The 20803-nt window shown below is 43.6% G+C and overlaps 1 protein-coding gene across 1 annotated transcript in view; it reads right to left on the reverse strand.

Annotated features, from left to right (window-relative positions):
- Window positions 1–451: 451 nt before the first annotated feature.
- The window catches only part of LOC308111692 (uncharacterized protein), a 39311-nt gene continuing 18959 nt past the window's right edge, over window positions 452–20803 (reverse strand). The window contains exon 2 of the mRNA XM_080466685.1: window positions 452–1118. Coding sequence (XP_080322811.1) covers window positions 598–1118 — 521 coding nt within the window. The 3' untranslated portion in view covers window positions 452–597. The remainder of the gene's footprint in view (window positions 1119–20803) is intronic.

Consider the following 20803-nt stretch of genomic DNA (forward strand, 5'->3'; position numbering starts at 1 on the left):
TACATCGTTGTCTCTGTGTCCGCTGCTGCAGTGTAAACGCCCCCACTTTTTTTTGGTGGATTAGTTGTTGTCACGTGAAACGTTGTTGTGTAAACAGGGCTTAAGGTAGGTTTCGCACCCAGGTGCGAATAACGGACTTGCTTAGCAACATGAGGTCTGCAGGCCCTTCCAGGGTCCCAATCTTACAGCCTACGGCCTCAAGACTGTAGGCCGTACAGTTCAAGACTCTGCTGAGCTGCAGATTTGAAGATGTCTACTACTATTTCTTCACTTTGAAAGTCTCTATGTTTGAACTTGTTCCAGACTGTGTTCAAAAACAATGTGGAGTTTTTGCTGATTGTTAGATGTAACACATCCAAGCAGATCCCAAGAGGCTCCGCTCCTGTAAGTGGCTTTTATGTTGTGGCTGATAGTAGAAATAGCATTTTACTCCTTTTTTTTTTTTTTTATTAAATTTGAAGAGCAGAAGTTTGTTTGACACGTTCTAAAATATTAAATGCTGATGTAATCCAGGAACAATCGATATATAACTTTTCTTGGCTCATGTAAGAGTTTTGATTCATCCTCATTACACGTTCAATCTTAAATAAAGTTGTGTTAAAAACTTTTGTATGATTTATAGAATCTGAGCAATTTATGAAAACAATGTTCCAAAAAAAAAACCACTGACATGTCTGCACTGACATGTGAAACAGCAACCAGAGCAACTTCCAGCCTCACCTGCTCCTTCCTGTGGTCCTGGTGTCCCATGAGAAAAGCAGCATGTTGAGGGTATTTCTGCCTCAGGTGGTCAAGGAGCACCTCCTTCCTCCTCTCGACGTCACAGTGCTGCATCATCAGGCTGTCCAGCTGGCTGTCTCTGTCTCTGTCTCTGTCTCTGTCTCTGTCTCTGTCTCTGTCTCTGTCTCTGTCTCTGTCTCTGTCTCGGTCCCGGCCGCCGGCAGACGAGGCGCTGCTCCGAGGCAAGGTGCTGGCAGCGCGCGGTGACGGGAACTCAGGATTGCAGGCTGGGCTGCCGGTGGAGTGCTGCTGCTTCTGCAGGAGATGCTCTGTGCCGTTGTCCCCCGCAGTGGAAGAAGATGAAGAGGAAGAGACTCTGGATGGGGAGTTTCCAGGATCTGAGTGGGATGAAAGAGGCAGGAAAGGAATCAGGACACATGGCCAGAGAAATAAGCAGATACAGGACAGGACAGAAAACACTTCTGTTTGTAACTTTTCCCAAAGCTTGCTTTACCTACTTTTAAATGACTAATAATGACACCTCATCCAAAAAATTACTGTCTCTTAAAGAAGTCATCACCTTAAATTGTCTTTAAATCAATTTTTATAATTTATGAGAAGAAAAATAAATCAAACATAGAGCTGGTGAAACTACATGTGTGATTTTGGCAACCATGGATAGCGATAGCATAGCAATAGTCCTTTGCTCACATGAAAAATCAAAGTTAAAAACAATCGTGGAGCTTACAAACATTCACACTGCAGAGCAACGCACCCCGGAGATTTAAAATGAAACACTGGGTCATTTGTGAATCACAAGTGGTTCAAAATGTATACTAGTTCCGTTAGAGGCTAGTAGTTAGCCGTTAGCCGCGAACTGCCTAAACAGAGGTGGTCTATTATATTAGCCTCCTGTGTTGACAACAACACAGGAGCACAATCAAAATTTCCTATTTTCAGGTGCGCCCCTTGTGGGTAACTCTGGTTTGAACAAAGATCCCAAAAGAAAAAAATATTTTAATACTCAAACTCCAGATTTTCAGGCAAGTTTCAATGGAGGTCCAACACCAATGTACATGTGATTTTCTGGTGAAGGCTCCTTTAAGGGCAACTTCTTTTATGCTCATTAGAACCAAAAACACAAAAAAACCCTAATCTGCCTTCATATCACTCAACTCTGCCTTGCATGTTGCAGCATTGAAACACTCAGCCAGGGTGTTTTTAATAATCCTCACACTGGTTCAGGTATGTGGATGACACCGGTCCACAAAGACCAAGGCCCAGGAAATAAGAAGATATTAATGCGATGGGCAGTTACATCTAATGCTGAATGCTGGATATCGTTCAGATCGGGACATGCGATGGAGGCTTTCTCCACTAACAGCAGATCAAGCCTAGTCTGAGCATGAAGAGGAATGTGTGCAGGACAGCGAGGACTGGACCCCACAGGACGACTTAGAACAGTTTAGTGATAAAGACTTGATGACAGTAATCACAGATTGCTCTAACGCTTCCTCACTGGCAAGAACCCATTCAACACATCAAGCCGGTGCTCAATCGTCTCTCTCAAACTCTGCATCCTAATACAAATGTTCACCCTGTTTGGTTTTTCCCCTCCACCCGAGGCGTGGAGCTCAATGTGAAGAAGCAGACGTATGTAACGAGTACAGTTATGAAGAATCGGGTCAGTGCAGCCGTGCAGAAGCTACCAACGGACCAAACAAGAGAAACCTCAGCACAAGTCACTACTGAGGATGGAAATATTAGTGTGGTGAAGTGGTTGGAAAAACTGGAGTGCAGTGTGTCACGTGCAAGGTGTTCCTCAGCCTTTCACACATGCTGTCGGTGTAGACGTGTTCCCACGGGGAAAAAAACTTTGAGGTAGCAGTTCTGGAGTGTAAGTGAAATGTTCAGAAATAGAAATGAACACATCAGAAGAGGAGCAAAGTAAAATGTTTAGTGTTTTTGATTTTGTCAAATGAGCCATATTGCTCAAAGGGGCACAATTGTTGTTTCTCATTTTGTTTTTTCACACAGGAAATATGTTCAGGCACAAACTCAGTTGTGACTTTATTGTGTTCTATCGAAATTGAAAATGAATGTCCTCATATGTGGACATCATTTTCTCCGGTAACCACATCATGTAAAAAGATCGGTTCTTTGCTTTTACACTAACCAGGCCCCAATCAGCCCAAATGAGAAAGAGAAATTAAAAATGCCTGCCATGCAAGCGTCCGGGTCTTAGTAACGCTCCACCAGGCTGTAGTTCAGAGGTGGAATATTCCCGGGGCATCACATTAAACATCTCCTGACAAACTGGCTTCTACTCCCTCATTTCTTGCAGCGTGCAAACACAGAGACACACTGAGAGTCTTGACATTTCCAGCTGTCCTGAAGCTTTGCTGTCTGGAATGAGGACAATCTGTGAGCAGCTGGATGGAAACATACTTTAAACTGAGCTGGATTTCATTTTGACTTGTTTCTGCGAAAAAGCAAGAACAACAAAAGGTGAAGTGACTGACACCGACTGTATTTAATCATTGCACCACCAGTACTTTTACAGTATGCGACTTATTTATTTTAGTATTAACTTTTTCTTTTTTTTTTTACAAGAAATCACAATTAGAAAAAGAAAACAATGTGAATTTAATGGAAAAACTTGTGGAATTTGATGTAAATGTACAGAAAACACATAAAAATTTAAATAAACATCATTAGGAACACCTACATTAGGAAAGATTTGTGATGTATTTGTACCATACATGTGTTTCTGAGAGTTACACAGCATCTCTCCTTTTTTTTCGTGAAAATAATTCACCAAAAGGAGCTTGTGTTGATGTATTTATGACCAAAAATAGTCCAAATTGTACTTTAAAATCTGTAAATGGTGCTTTGTTGAATGTTACTGTGATAAAACATGAAGAAAAGCAGATATTTTCAATGTTCATGGACCAAAATTACAACTCATGAACTTAAGATATGAGGCAGAGGCTCTACAAACACCTCCATGCACTTTTTGCACCATTTTACCATGTATGATAGTTCTTTATCATGTATCTGCTTGCCAAAGGTGACAGCTTGATGCTTCATTGGATGTACTTCAGTCAATTTTTCATTTATAAATACTTTTACTCCCTAAACTTGTAGAAATTCTGTGTTTTCCACTTTTTAAAAAATTCTTCAAACTGCCTCATTCCTCGTTTTATATGAGGATGATAAAAAAAAACCTCATCAGAACCTGAAGTCAATCAGAAGCTGGGATGTCTCCCACAGCGTGTGGAATGTAAAGCGAAGGTGGATCTGGATTAAGGAGGACCAGCTCCGTCCTGAGTGGCGGATGGAGGCTGGAGCTGCATTCATCCTGCTGCACGGTGAAAGTCTGTAACCCAGTTCTGAATCTCGCTCCAATATTCTGTATCCGACTATTCCTGCTTAAGTTCGCTTCACTTTAAATTGCCTGGGATTCATTACTTTGCTCACAGTTACCCCCCACCCCCACCCCCATCCCCACCCTCCATCACCACCGCCACTGACATGCAGCCTCCAACTTAAGCTGGCAGACTGTGAACTTAATCCATTCAGAAGAGAGTCAACACTCGTCCTCCAACACTCCTCTCACCACTTCACGCGAGCTCAGGTTAGAGTCACATTACTGCCGCAGTTTCAACCCATTTATTGTGAATATTTTACATTTTAAATACAAATACCTTCAGTTCCTTCATTTAGAATGAACCCTCAGATGTTTGATTCATCAGCCTCTATAACTCATTACAGATTTCTTTTAAATGCTAGAATACCATTCTTTTCTCTTTATGCTGCATAAATCTATAACAAGCACATTTTGGGGATTTAAACATTTTTCCTTACTTGATTTTACTGTTAATTTTGCCAAAGAAATACAAAAATAATTCATGTTGTGAGATTTTGTTTTTTAAAGAAAAAATAAAAGAAATCTGTCAAATATTTACCAAAATATTGAATTTGATGTATTTTTTTTTGTGTGTGAAACATTACATTTCTAAAATACCTTATTATAAAATTGTGGAAGAATTAATTTTTGTTGTTTTTTTTCCTCCATGAACAAGAATAGCTGAGTCATTTTTGTGGTTTTGAAAAGGTTGTAATCCTGAAAATTGACAACATTTTTAGATTAGATTAGAGGAGATTAGATTAGATGAACCTTAATTAGTCCCACAAGTGAAAAATTGCAGTATAACGGCAGCATTGTGGACAGTCACAAACTAAGCATCATTAAAAAAAACAAAAAAAAACATATGAAGTTTAAAAGACATTTGTGCAGATAAACAGAAACGTGTTAAGTGGTTTTCTGTGTGTTATTGTCGTTTTGAGGTTTGAGCAGGGATTTTTCTACTTCATGACTGAAGAAAGTGTTAAATGTTGTAATATTTTCCTGGTATTTTCCTGATTTATTTGACAAACCAGAATTAAAATGATAAAAGTTAGTAGTTACAGGCTTCATGCACTAATGCAGCCAAAAGCATTGCAAGCTTCTATTCACATTTCTATGTAAATGCCTGTTTTATTTAAAGCCCAAAGTCCACGTTCTACTTGTGTTCCTGGTGTCGTATGACATGATATTCATGGAGAGAAAAATCACACGTGTCCTTTTCCCTTATTGGGTAACTTTCTATCATCGGCTGTGGTCAGTGGTCATCTCATCAGAAGGTATTCTGAGGTCACAGTCTTGGGGGTTTACGTTTCCCGTCTCAGTTTTTTAACTCATGTTTGAGTCGAAGACTAGAAGGAGTGTTTGGACGATCTTGCAGTGGTTGGGTGAAGGTTTCACGTTTGTTGCAGTGAAACAGGACGAGCTGCAAACCTCCGGCTCTCCTGACTTGAGGACATAGTGCTCAGTTTATGAAGTGAGGATGAGCTCATTTCATCTGATCTGACATGGCGGGAACTTTTCGCTCGTCACCGGGTGGATCCTCGACCCTCAATCGCTCTACTCCTTTTAAGAAACGCTGCCACTGGCCGCAGCAATTCAGATTCCAGGGGCCGAGACTACATCTCTGGATTTTCTCTTATCGAGATAACTTCAAGGATTAACTCTGGGTTTTCCGTATCATGATGCTCGTTCCCTTCTCACCAGGATTAATCACCTGGTCCCTTGCTCTGGGGGTCTAAGGTGCTCCGGAGCAGGTTACGTTCTCCATAAGATCACAGCGAGTGTAATAGCTCCGCCTCCTGACCAATCAGATCTCTTGGAAAATGCCTTGCCTGTTATTGGAAGAACGTCATTGGTGCACGGCTTCAGAGCAAAGAGGAGTTTTTAGAGCAATCCTTTTCACATAATAAAATAAATCCTGGTCTCTGAGGCTTTGAAGGATATTTTTGTTCTTGACTTGTTCCAAGTCTGTTTATCTCCACGAGGGTTGATCTGGAATAATGAGGTTAATAATCACACCCTTACACAACTACAGAGACATGAATTTATGGAACGCAGAACTACTCGAGCCGTCACGGTGATGAATTAATATTCCAACACGAAACACACTCGCACGGAGGAAACTCAGCCTCAAAACCACTGAATGGGAAATCTAAACTAAAAGAAGAAGAGTGAGGAAGTTCAGCCCGAAACGTTTCTGCTGGAATAAAGTGAAACAGTGATCACAGTGCCGTTCGTTTATATTGTCCCATGAATTCATATCGTATAATCTCACAGAGTCACACATCAACAAGTCAGGAATGTTCTGGATTTTGCTGCAGCAGCAGTCTTTTACTCTGGTGGATGTGTTTTTATTCTTCATTATCTCAGAGAATAACTGCTCCTTCAGTAATCTGTAAACTGCTCGGCAGAGTTTCTCCGCGTATGATTGGTCAGACGCTGCAACCTCCGCCCTTTTCACGTGAAGGTGCTCTGATCCTGAAGGGAAAACTCTGAGTTGAACTAGTTGTTAACCTGCTTCGTGTTAAAGCTTATCATTATCATGAATGTCTGGGTAAGTCAAGCCAGGAAACAGAGAGACATCCTGGGTATGTTTATCCAGAGTCGTAGTACAGGCCCCTGGAGTAGTTTGTGTCATCCGGGTTTGGTTCTGTTTTTGCGAAGGAACTCTGGTTTTCAGTTATAATAAAGAGCCTCTAGTGGTCAAAACTGGTTCCTGCATCCTCACTCTGAACAGTGGGTTAATGAACCTAACAAGGCTTTTTATACTGCCTGAAACTATCTCCTGAAAATATTAACAGAAAATGTCACCAAGAAACGGCTGGATGACCTGGTTCATAATGTCTCAGCTCCTACAAATATACGCTGTATCTAGGAATATGATAATGATTTAATAAATTTTAGACTTTGACAATAACTTGTCAAGAAGAGAAGGAAAACAGGTTAGCAGTCCTCTGATAAATCCTACAATCCAACCTCTGTTGCTTGTGTACGTGTGAGGGTTTAACTCTCCCTCAATGTACCGCCCACTCTGGAGGAGCATCTTCATTTCCTCACTGGGGGGATTAAAGTGAAGGTTCAGCACGGCACGCCATAATCACCCATCAGCCCCTGCTGCTGCCACGATGTGGGCTGTGTAAATAAAAGCCACAAGCACAGCGGTGATGTGTGCGCATGTTTGTTTTGCTTCCTGCACAGCAGCAGCAGCAGTTTGCATGGCGAGATCCGGTTAGTGTCACACAGCACCGAGGGAAGAAGCACAGGCCAGAGCACATCTTCATGGACAGGTCTGTTTCTGACAAGGCAGACAAACATGTTGGGCTTCTCAACATGGGGGTAAAGAGGCAAAATCCACATATTTGTAGACTAAAGTGCAGGACTCCGCCTGAGAGACGCTGCAGGATGAGTTCAGATGCCCGTTGGCCAAGACACTGGACCTCATGCTGGTGTGCAGCAGTGAGATGAAGCAGTTCAATATGATAAATCAGGGCGTGTTCACATCCCCCTGTTTGATCCGGACCAGACAGAGGCTCTCCGGGGAGAAACCATTTGGTTTGGGCGACGTAAAAACGCCCATGAACTCTGAAGCGCAGCTAAGAAGAGAACTCTGGTCCTCTTGAAATATCTGTTGGACAGACGTGGAGTAGTGAAGAAGAAGTAGTGAGGAAGACTCTCATTGATATCTGGTCTGAAGACTAAATATCGAGGTTGTTTGTTGCTATCCCTTAGCCACGAGCTAAGTAGCCGAGCCACCACTGGCTAACGCGACTGGACTTCTGGTTTCGTCCGGACCAATCAATGAGCCATGTTTCTTCTGTACTTCTTCTGTACTTATATATATATGCAGATGTTTGCAGATTAAAAAGCTAGTCCCATTTTCTAACACCACTTTGAACGTGTTCTCCGGGTTCTGTGTGGCTGTTCATTAGATTGGACACCTCGTTGGGTCACATTTAGCTGAAGCACGTCATTGGCAACAGCCTCATCAGTCTGAAGCGTTTTCTCAGAATATCAAAACCGAACTCTGGACCCTTGAGGGCGGCGGTGAACTTTGAGGAGGATCCACCTCCCCCTCCTGGCGCTCGGAGCAGATGAAACTCACTGGAGCTCTTGTGGACGTTACACTTTACATCCACGACTCCTCCGCTGAAAAGGTCAAACGCTGATCTGCACGTTCAGGAAAACGTTCCAGCTATAAAGTAACACAACACTGGTATGCAAACGGTTTAACTACTAAACATCAATATTCACATGTCACTTTATGATTCATCATTTGTTCAGAGATTTTTGTCACCATGACGTTTTGACCTATTAAGGGCTAAAAATAAATCAAATTAAAGGCCATTAAAGTATCAGTGGTTTTAAAGTGTTTACTTAACAAAAATCTAACTTATTTTAAAATCTATGGCTGAAATCAGTTCTGATCTCATAATTTCCAAGAGTATTTGATATTTTTCAATATTCTCCAAATAAGAGGTGAAGAAAACAACAGTGTCAAATACTTAAACCTCAAGAGATCTTATCTCAAAGCATAGAGAGACTATTTAATGGTGCATTTAGTGGCTGTTTTTTCACTTTCTGTTGGTTGTTTGGAAAAACTAGTTTTAAAATGAAAAGTTAGCTAAGATGGTGTCACATAGAAGTGATGTTAGATGTGAAGAGGACAATTATTAAGCTTTGAAATACATTATAAAAGCAAAGTGGAACAGAGGGGACAACTTTAGCTGAAAAAAACACAGCATTGCCAAGCCTTTCAAAGTAAAAGCCTCCTGTAAATGCTATTAGAGCGATTTCTTCAATAAATCAAACTTTTTACTTTGAAACACAGGAAGTTCAAGTGATTGTTTTTTGTGGTTAAATGATGTAATGAGCCAGTTTAGAGACTGTGCAGAGTAAAAAGTACAAAAATGTAAACTCAAATGAGGGGAGGAAAGAAAAGAATACAGTAAAAATTAAAGTTAATAAATTCACACCTCCATTCATCAGTTTTTTTCAAAGAACCTGTTGTTTTCCTGCTTTATTCCAGAACTACACAAGTAAAGACAGATCATTTCATCAGAAGTCTGTTTCTTCTCCTCCGGTCCTGATCCCAGCGGCTCATACAGTTTATCACCTGGCCCACATCCCTGGGACTGACTATTAATGTCCCGCATAACCAGGTCAGACTTGTTGGAAGTAATATTTACATTATACATTATACATACAGTATGAAAAGGAAACAGAATTCCTTTATACTCATTATTTAACATCTTTCACCTTAATCCTCCGCCCTTTTTTTCCTCCCTCTTTCTCTCCCGTTGACGAAGCCGATCTGATAGATCTGGTTCAGTGGAGGCCTGGAGGTGAATCCAGCTCTTTACTGTGTCGGGCAGCGCTGTGTTGGTATTTGGCTCCTGACGTGGACATTCATACATCCAGCCACTCAATTAGCCAGCTAGTTAACTATGAAACATTTGTTTACCCAGTCAACTAGTCCTAATTTGTACTGAGTACAGAGCGAACTGAAGAAGTTGGGTGAATCAAACTAGAGGAATCTTGGACCTCCAGCATGTCGTGGGGACAAGTACAGTATACCTATAAGTTCTTACTTCTCTAGAAATAAACAGGTTGACATGAATGACAAGTTATGACAAGGAAACTCATTAAATAACTTTTTTAGAAGTCTTTACGCCAATAATATCAATATCGGCTCCAATACTGCACGGAGTACTCGTATTTCCAAAAGATCCCTCATAAGATTCATTCATTCATTTTCTTCCGCTTATCCGTTTCCGGGTCTGGTCCGGTGACAGTCTGAGCACCGTCACCCAGATCACAATGCACCTATTAAGAACCTTCCTGCAGGTGGTGAGCCCACGGGAAGGTGACGCCCGGCGTGGGACACGAACCCACTACCCCTGAGATTGTGAGTCTCATGCTCTACCAACTGAGCTAGCCTCATAAGACCTTATGAATATTACGTGACGTCATCCATCAGCAACGTCAGCAGCAGGCAGACAAGGCAGGACAAGTGGCGGTTTGAAGATTCTTAAATATTAATGACAAAGAAAAAATTAAGATGGTAAATTGTGTTCTGACAAAATGTGAAGAGCAGGTGAAAGATAGTTGGTACAACACCAGCAACTTAATCACCGGAGGCATGTGGCCCAGCAGAGTTAGCCTGATAGCGTTCATTCGTTTAACTACTCAGCACATAACTCTGAGCTGTGTTACATGCTACATTCTACATGCTACATGCTTCATGCAAAATAATTTCAGGGCTCACACCTCAGAGCTAGTACATGCTAAACATGATTGTAAGAATGGTGATGGTGATGGTGGTGGTGGTAGTGGTGGTGTTGGTGATGGTGATGGTGATGGTGATGGTGGTGCTGGTGATGGTGTTGATGGTGGTGGTGATGGTGATGGTGATGGTGATGGTGGTGCTGGTGATGGTGTTGATGGTGGTGGTGATGGTGATGATGATGGTGGTGGTGGTGGTGATGGTGGTGGTGATGGTGGGGGTGGTGGTGATGGTGTTGATGGTGTTGATGGTGGGGGTGATGGTGATGGTGGTGCTGGTGATGGTGTTGATGGTGGTGGTGATGGTGATGATGATGGTGGTGGTGGTGGTGATGGTGGGGGTGGTGGTGGTGGTGGTGATGGTGATGATGATGGTGGTGGTGGTGGTGATGGTGATGATGATGGTGGTGGTGGTGGTGATGGTGGTGGTGATGGTGGGGGTGGTGGTGATGGTGTTGATGGTGTTGATGGTGGGGGTGATGGTGGTGGTGGTGATGGTGTTGATGGTGGGGGTGGGGGTGATGGTGGTGATGGTGATGGTGTTGATGGTGGTGGTGGTGTTGATTGTGATGATGATGTTGATGGTGGGGGTGGGGGTGATGATGGTGGTGGTGATGGTGTTGATGGTGTTGATGGTGTTGATGGTGGTGGTGGTGGTGATGGTGTGCACAACAGAGCCACAGAAGATCCTTCATTCCTGTGGCAATAAGACTCTATATCTCCTCTTTTTGTGTTGTATTTTTCTGTTTAGCGTTAACATTTAGTATTGGCCTACTTAAATTTACTCTGCTGCATTGATATTTTAACTTCTATTGTATTTATTTTGTGTTCTTAACTGTTTGGAGCTATTACAACACCCACAATGTTTAAACAATGGCATTACGGCTGTCACAAACCAAGATTTAAAAGGGAAAAATACTGCATCACCATTAAGATGACCCTCAGCTCTCCAAGTATCGCTTGACCCCCTCTTTGTAGCATTCACATGGTGATCAGCACTGTAACCTAAACTCAGTCAATACAGATTTTAATTGTCTTAAAACCAACAATGTGACTGACGCTCATTTGTAGGGATGAAACTATAGAAAATCAATGTGAGTAAAACTTGATCGAATGTGAGTGGCTGAGACGTCCTGTGGTCCGAGAGCAGAGGAGGATTTGGACTCTGAATTAAAGCCGACATGTTTGCATGTTGTCTAGAAAACTGTGTTCTCTCTTTGGCTTGTTGATCGTGACATAACTGTGCCATAAAGAACGTCTCTGGGACAAAGACGACTGTTGAAAGTGGAAAGTAGGACAACAAACACTGGTGAATGTTTCTTTCCACTGTTCACAATGATGTGTGATGGACGCTGCCCCAGGAGGAGGGAACTGGTACTGCGTGGTGGGAAATAAATTAATCACTAAGGTGTGTGCACATGTTGTTTCTTCCAGATGTTAAGGACCAGCCTCTAGTCACGCTGTTATATTCATGTCTGTTATTATGCTGTGTTACTTCCACACCAGAGGTGTCGCTGTGTGTGTGGGAGTTAAGAGAATGAGAGAAGAAGAGTGTGAGGCCTTAAAGAACAAGCGCTGTAAATAACGTGGTGGAAAGAAACTACGTCTCCTCCTTGACAGGAATAAAACACAAAACAAGCATCACCTTTGCTTTCTTGGAGCAAACGATTCTGGAATATAAAATCAGTTTGAGCTCAAATTAGAAAAGAAAAAAAAAACCCATCTTGTTGTTTGTTTAATTGAGTTGGAATTGTTGTTATTTATAGATTATCATGCCACGTTTTCACTCGTCCAACCGTTGGCCGCTCAACTCGAGGGAACGTGTTAAGACTGCTGTGATCGTTCGGTTTTCGTCCGGATTTGCAGGAGGGATGAAAACAGATTTCTCTCCGTGGTCATCAGCTCCAGATGCAGCGGGGAATGAGGCTGATGCTGATCGACAAGCGGCGCTGCTCATTGGTTGGCCGACACAGGCTGAAAGTGGATCCTTCGAGAAGAGACACGGCGTCTGAGCCACGACAGCGGAGCTGCACAAAGCTTCAGAAATATGAGGTTTTTGTAGGTACACAGTTAATCTTTAGAAGAAGTGTTTAGGGGATTTTGATAAGAATAATAACATCTGGAGCATCACGAACATTTTACATCTGCAGCTCTTTAATAGGTCCAGGAGAAGAACTGGGTCAGTACAGGGTTAATGAATGTGACAGCAGTGATAGAATGAGAGGTGAAAACCCTCCCACTTACATCACAATATCTGCACATTAGCTCTGATCACTAATTAGTTTCTATTAAAATCAGTGTCTTGCTTATCTGGGTGGAAATTAAACGAGCAACGGTGTAATCCACTTTATAGAACAAAGAATAAATGTTGACTGAAGTCAAATCCCTCACGAGAATTTCTTTGGTCATTCTTTTTGTTTATATTCATTTAATTAGAGCGTTTTCACACGTATTACTTCTGATTATTGAAGTTTTTCTCTGCAGACGTGCCAGAGGGCATTGTTTTTGGTGTTATATAAATAAAACTAAAATAGATTAAAACCTTGTAATTCAAGTGTTTATTCTCACAATCACTTCATTTGAACTGAACTCATTTATAGGGTCATAGTATCCAGCGTTTCAACACTTTCACATGGTCTCCTTGGTCCAAAATCCTTGTATTCAAAGTTTAGAGCCCCAAATCCAGCTTCTCATTGATTTTCCTCCATTTGAATGTTGGATCATAGGAGCTACATTTAGAATCTGCTGTGTCTGTGTGAGCTGGACTGGCTCCGCCCACACATGCCCACCTTGGAAAGAGGAGGAAGTACTTCCTCTGGTGGTGCCATGTGCCAGAGCAGAGCTGACTAATTGTGGGAGGAGTCAAAGGGAGGGCCTACCTTGACTGGGATTGGCTGAACCCCCGATGACACTATATAGGGTTTGATTTCTGATTGGTTGGTTGGAGCAACGCACTTTTTAAAAACTGAAACAAGCCAGAGAGAGAGAGGACAGACTGTCTTCACTTATGGTTCCAGGTAGGGGGACGATTATTTCTGTTGGAAAACCTTTAGAAAGTGACTTCTGCATAATATGACCCCTTCAAAAAGGAACCTGCATACAAAGTGACCAGTGTTGCCAAAGTGACCTTGAAAAAGTAATCCGATTACTGATTACTAGTTACTCCTTTAAAAAGCAACTTAGTCACTTTACTGACTACTTGTTTTTAAAAGTAACTAAATTACAATACAAGTAACGTTTAGTTACTTCTAGCAGCTGTCAACAACACCCCCACCGTCTCAACATAAAAAAGGAAACCGGTTTTGCTAAAATCTCTGAAAAAAGGGGCGGGGCTTCCTGCCAATATATCTTTTTACTCAGCAAAATTACAAAACTAGTGTAACGTCTCTGCTGTTGTGTTCTTGATGCAATGATATGGTTTTGTTATTATGTTTGTTAGTTCCTATTCTTTTGTGTGACCTGAACGCACCATTAGAGCGAGCTTGTCTGTGATTGGCTGAGAGTGGAGAGGGGGGCGGGTCAGCCCAGACTGCATGTGCTACTAATTAACACGTTACCGGCATCACTGAAAGGGACATGTTAATAAAATGTGATTGTTGTATAAAATGACAGACTGGCGCCCCGTCCTGGTGTATCCTGCCCTCGCTCGCAGTGCGCTGGGATTGGCTCCAGCGTCCCGCGACCCTGAACAGGATAAGCAGGATCAAAGATGGATGGATTGTTCAATAGTCATTCGATGTACACCCAATAAATGGCATTAAAAAGGCTGAGCACTGAGGAGAGCCTGCTGATTCTGGCTGAACTGTAACAGATTCTCCATAATTCAGGTATTGAAACTTAAGATGCAGTAAGAAAGGACATCAGTTGTCAGGATTTGTTGAAATATACAGCGGTGTATCATCTGCATAACTGTGAAGGTTGATCCTGGGTCTCCTGATAACATTAAAGTTAAAAAGCAGTGGGCCCAGGATCAAGTCTTGGGGGAAGAAACATTTCATTTCATGGACTTCAGACAAACATGTAATTATCAATAATTACAATGAGTATTCTGTCTATGAGCTGAGCGATTTGAAAGCAGCGGCAGTCGGACCCCCAGTTGTTGGGTCTATGTAAAAGAACAACGTGATGGACTGAATGGAGGTCTGTAGTGAAGTCTTCAAACTGCACCTGAGGTCATTTCCTGCCATTCTCACCTGAAGCTCTCAACATTTTAAAATCCCCTGGTCACAAGATCCTGTCAGAGCAGAGAAGCTTTGCCGTACAGGACAATTCAGTGGCACACTGGAGCTGTGATCACATGATCGGGAGTGGAAACAAAGATGTGAGTCTTATTTGTGGGGACGCGGAGCCAAAATGAGTAAAAATGCACTTTGGAGATGTTTTGCAGCTGCTTGCCGAGGTTTCCTGCAGCGCTCTGTGCAACGCGCCACGACAGAATGTGACTGTAAGACAAAAGGATGAGAAGAGGCAGTGGAAGCATGATGAAAGCTGGGTGCGGTGGAGACGACGCCGCGGGGGTTAGAAACCCCTGCATGGGAGTGAAGGATGGAGAGACGGTGAAATCACACTGGTGCTGTCAGAAAAACAGAAAGCGTCACCTCGCCCAGATTCCTGCCCAGACTGACCTGTACAACAGCTGCAGTGCATGACCAGAACCGGGTAACATGAATATGGCATGTCTTCATGTTCGCTCCCCGCCAAGCAAAATGTTATTATCAATGACTTGATTTTAAATATGAAAAGTGACTGTTTTTAACTGAAACGTGTCTGAGCCCTGCAGCTCGCCGCTTCACAGTAAAGGAGGGAAAGTTGAGGCGGAATAAAGGAGAGAAAGCTCCGGTGTGTGTGTGTGTGTGTGTGTGTGTGTGTGTGTGTGTGTGTGTGTGTGTGTGTGTGTGTGTGTGTGTGTGTGTGTGTGTGTGTGTGTGTGTGTGTGTGTGTGTGTGTGTGTGATGCTGGCAGCCGCTGTGAAAACACTGTTGAAGCCTGGTGGCTGTAACTCTGCAGAGTGTGTGACTTCTCTTTGTGACAAGGACACACTGACAGACACAAGACTGCCATGGGAAATATCATTTCTGCATGTTAGACACACACACACACACACACACACACACACACACACACACACACACACACACACACACACACACACACACACACACACACACCACAGGAGATCACTCTCTTTCACTCACACTATTCTCCGCTGTCAGAATTGTCTTACGATAAAGAAAACTTGTAAGATACCATGAATACTTGTGGACCTGCAGCTCGTCCATGGACCTTCACAGCATGAAATATGGGAACACATGATAGAATATAGGCACTGAAGTACTTGAGAATTAATATCTAAAGACCTTGCTTTATACGCTATTCCAATACCAGTATCGAGTGAATATTATGTGATGTCATTGGTCAGCCACATCAGCAGCAGGTAGACAATGAAAGACAAATGATGTCGACGGTTTGGAGATTCTTTACTCTTATTGAGAAAGACAAACATAAGACCGACTGTAGATTATGTTCTCACAAAATATTGAGAGGCGCAGAAAGATAGCTCAGTACAACACCAGCAACTCAATCAGCAGAGACAGTTAGCAGAGTGTCGCACTTCAGTGTATGGATCAGGAGGATTTTATCTTGTGCTACATGCTACATGCTAGAGACTTTCAGGGCTCACACACCAGCGATGCTACATGCTAAAGAGTTTCAAGGCTCACACACCAGTGATGCTACATGCTACATGCTAAAGAGTTTCAGGGCTCACACACCAGCGATGCTACATGCTACATGCTAAAGAGTTTCAAGAGTCACACACCAGCGATGCTACATGCTACATGCTAAAGAGTTTCAAGGCACACACACCAGCGATGCTACATGCTAAAAATGAATAAATTATGATTGATGTGGGACTGAGCGTGCGGTGTGCCACCACATGCTCTCGCCCTTGTGGTTCTGTGCTGCACTGATCGAGGCCGTTGGAGGAGATTTTGGGGGAAAAAGACCCTGCAAGACAAAAATATGTGGCAGAGCCACATTTATTTAACCATTGGTAAATAATTTATTTATTTATTTTTTTTTTTCTTTTCTTGCCCTTGTCCTGTTCGGCAGCTTGGGCCAACAATATGATGTGATTGAGAGCCTTCGGAGTCAGAACAGTTTTTGGTCTTGCAACAGGGAGAGACCTGGAGTCTCCTCCTGTTGCCTTCTCCGTCAGAAGTTGGCATGGCTGCCGTACACGACCGGGGGGGAACGCACAAAGAGAGAGAGAAGAGAAGAGAGAGAAGAAAGTCGAGGGGGGAGGGGTGAGGGGTGAGGGGGGAGGGGGGAAGGGGATAACATACAATGTCCTTGTTGTGCTACATATATTATTTGCAATAATCACACTCATCCAAATACTTTCCAACTGTTATTAGATTGAACCAGCCTGAGCAGCTCTATCTAGACAGTAAGATGATTTTCTAGATTAACCAGCCTGAGCAGCTCTATCTAAACAGTAAGATGATTTCCTAGATTAAACCAGCCTGAGCAGCTCTATCTAGACAGTAACGTGAAGCAGGAACATGAAATAACAAAGAGGCAACAACAAAAGAGGAACATGATTTTTAAAGTTTGAGCAAATGATGACAGACAACAAGCAACTTCAGAAGCACCTTTCGTGAGGAGTGAAAGTGTGTGTGTGTGTGTGTGCGTGTATGTGTGTGTGAGTGCGTGTGGCTTGTCCACTGGGTGTGGCCGGAACTGTTGTGGGGGGACCCGTGGTGACACCCCGGGGTCCGAGGCCACCGCGCCCGGACACCGCCACCCCGGCAGACAGAAGCCCCCCAGGCCCGGGGAGACCCCAGCGAACCACCCCAGAGAGCCCCGCCCCCGCCCAAAAAGCACCCGACGGAGAATGCAGAGAGGAATCCCCCCCAGGCAAGAGGGGCCCACAAGAGAAGGACAAAGGGCACAGGGCCCCAGGCCCCGACCCAAGCCGCCAAACCGAGAAAAGGCCGGAGCAGGGCCCCCGGGCCGAGCGGGCCGAGAGCCCCCCCAACCCCGGCGGCGAGTCCCACCGCACCCCCGGGAACAGGCCCACCCACCGCCCCCCCCAACCCGGCAAGGCAGAGACGGCCCCAGCCGCCGCGCCCCGGACCAGCCCCGCCCCCAGACCCAGGAAAGCGAAGTCCGGCGCAGGCCCCGGTCGGAGAACAGTCAACTCTACACCCCCAGGAGCCTCATATTCCACCCGCCCCATAACCCCTCCCCCCGGGTCTTGATTGGGAAACCCAACCCATGACCCACCCCGCACACACACACACACACACACACACACACGGAACGGGGGGGGGAGTGATGACTCTCGCACCCTCAGGCCGCCGGCCGGGCCCCCTCCCGGCCACCGCGGTATCCCAACCTCCACCAATCCAACAGCAAGTGGAGAAGGAGCACCGCACCCCAGCCCCCCCACAAGCGCCACGCCCGAGGGAGCGCGCCCCCCGCACTCCAGCCGCACCCACCCCGGGCCGGGGCGGGACCCCAGCGGGAGGTGCTGGGGGGAGCCACGTCTCCCGCCCTTCCCCTGCCCTATATGTGTGTTGGATGTATGTAAGGGTGTGTTTTTGTGTCTTGAAAAGGTGGATGCGATGTGTGTGTCTATGGTGCGGTAGTAATAATTTATAAATAATCAAATAATTTATTTTTAATTAATAATTTTGTTTTTCGGATGTGTTTAAACTCCAAGGCCAAGAAAACTATAATGTGAATGTTTAAGTTGGAAATATGCAGGCATCAGATGAAAACAGTTGTAACTGTAATGGAATCTAATAGGTATCCGTATCGGTACTTGGTATTGACAAGTAGCTAAAGTTCAGTACTCGTACTTGTTCCCACCCTTTAAAAAGGCCATAAAAAATCTCTTCAATAGCATAAAATTAACTTAAACTATACAAAAACTTCACAGGTCATAGTTAAAAAGTAAAAAAAAAAAATCTCTAAACTGTGGATATCTTCAAAAAGCTTTAACAATCCAATTCGCTCATTCTAATCACAAAATAGTATTATCACAAAAGTTATATTTTCTGTAATTAGAATGATTTTATACTTCCGTTTTGTCTGATTCAGTAAAGTGACGGATACTAGGTGTTGTAATCTTTACTGACGCACACGCTTCACTACACCACTGGCTGGCAGCAACATTATAGTCAGTCTGGAGCTGAAGTTGCTGCTGGTAATCGGGACATGACTTTCCTACGTCCAGTGCAGCCACAGAACAATAACGATCGCTAACGGAAATTACGTTTAGTTTTGCTCGACGCTGTCTGACGTTCCGTATTCCCACATTAAATGGCTGCGGCCAGATGACCACACCCTGCTTCACAAGGAAGCGGAAGTTGAGTGACGTCATGTGAAAAGGGTCTATATCACCCACTCAAAGCCTTCAAATCTTTTATTTACCTTCTGATGATTAGTATTAATATTATTATTGATGAAGGTGGTTTGTCTCCAGTAAACACTGACAAACATCCACTGAACATTTGATAAATCTGTCAGAACAATATGACGTTGATGCTGTGGGATTTCTGACCAAAAGCACAGATCCTTCCTTCCTGAGCTCAAGTTTTTGTCGCGTCTCTTCATACCTGCCAAGCTGCTTTGATGTAAAAGTACTAACAACATGAGGTCAGGACGCGTTAGTTGAATCTAAAAGTACCAGTCAGAGTGTATCGGAGGATTTGGAGTCACTGCAGGGCAAAATATCCACATCCAGGGTAAAACATTTTGCAGTGTTTTCTGGAGTTTCTGCTCCCACACAGATTACCATTATCTCCATTGAGTGTCAACAGTCTGACTGTGAGGTGATTATTTCCTTTCACTGTCACTGATGTTATTATAACTGTTGAAAACCTTCCGGTCACTTCAGTGCACAGTGCCAGAAAAAATGGAGAAACAGAATGTCATAAAAATCTTCCTAAATGTGTGATAACTACAATGTTGTTCAGCCACAGAGTAATGTATTCACTCTGTACTGTGCTCCAGCTGCTTTTATCTCGATGACAAAAGAAATTTTACAAGAAAGTGAACGGCGGTGGAAGCTCGCTGGGTGTTACAGATCAGTGTGTCATTTCAGGACGCCAAGTTACAACTAGTTGAGTTTGTCTCTCGACCACCACAGCATGGTGGAGGCACCATCAAGCAGTTGGGCTGCTTTGCTTCCTCCGGTACTGGAGAGATAAGAAGCATCAAATTAATGATGAAATCTGAAGATGCTGAGATGTTTTGGGAAAGGTTGTAAAGTGGTTGTATAGGGAAAATGGATCGTTTTCACGTGTCTTTGGACAATTGAGACCGAATTCCAATGCAAACCTTTGGGGTGAGCTGCTATTGCAGGGAAAAATCTTTTTCAAACTTTCAAAATCATGTTCCTCTTTTGTTGTTGCTTCTTTGTTAATTCATGTTCCTGCTTCATGTCACTGTCTAGATAGAGCTGCTCAGGCTGGTTTAATTTTGAAAATCATGTTGCCGTCTAGATAGAGCTGCTCAGGCTGGTTTAATTTTGAAAATCATGTTACTGTCTAGATAGAGCTGCTCAGGCTGGTTTAATTTTGAAAATCATGGTCCTGTCTAGAGCTGCTCAGGCTGGTTTAATCTAATAACAGTTGTAAAGTATTTGGATCAGTGTGATAACTGCAAATATTATATGTAGCACTAACAAGGGTATTATATGTTGTCCCCCACCATAAAGACCAAAAAAGAAAAAAAAGAAACAAATTTCAGATGTTAGCGGGTCATGAGTGCAGGTTTTGGGCGGGGCCATGACTGCAGGAAGGGGTGGAGCCATGAGTGCCGGTAGGGGTGGGGCCATGAGCTCAGGAAAGGGTGGGACCATGAGTGTAGGTAGGGGCGGGGCCAATACCACAGGTAGGGGCGGGGCCATGAGTGCGGGGTGGGGCGGGGCCAAGACCACAGGTAGGGGCGGGGGCCATGAGTGCAGGTAGGGGCGGGGCCAAGACCACAGGTAGGGGCCGGGCCATGAGCATAAGTCGGGGCAGGGCCTCTCTAAAAACTAAGCAGCTCTTAAAACTAATATTTTAAGGCAAAAAGTGATTTCAGTACACATTATACTGTGTTTTACAACATCAAATTTAAGGACAATCTCAAAATATCATAAATATTGTTTTATGCTCCACTCAGGGGAGACCTCACCTCTGTGGGGAGTTTCATATTCGTCCATTGAAGGTTTAAGCTCTGGTTTCCTCCCTCAGTCCAAGAACATATGAGAAAGTCATATAAGTGTATTTTGTTTACTTTTCACAGATCTGCTGCCATTCTGTGGCAGTTTGATGTATAAAGTCGTGTTTTCTAAATGTTTTCTAAGTCTGTCCTCTTTTGGTCATTCCTCACCTTTTA

This window comes from Lipophrys pholis (genome assembly GCF_963383615.2).
Source record: "Lipophrys pholis genome assembly, chromosome: 1".
Classification (NCBI taxonomy): domain Eukaryota; kingdom Metazoa; phylum Chordata; class Actinopteri; order Blenniiformes; family Blenniidae; genus Lipophrys; species Lipophrys pholis.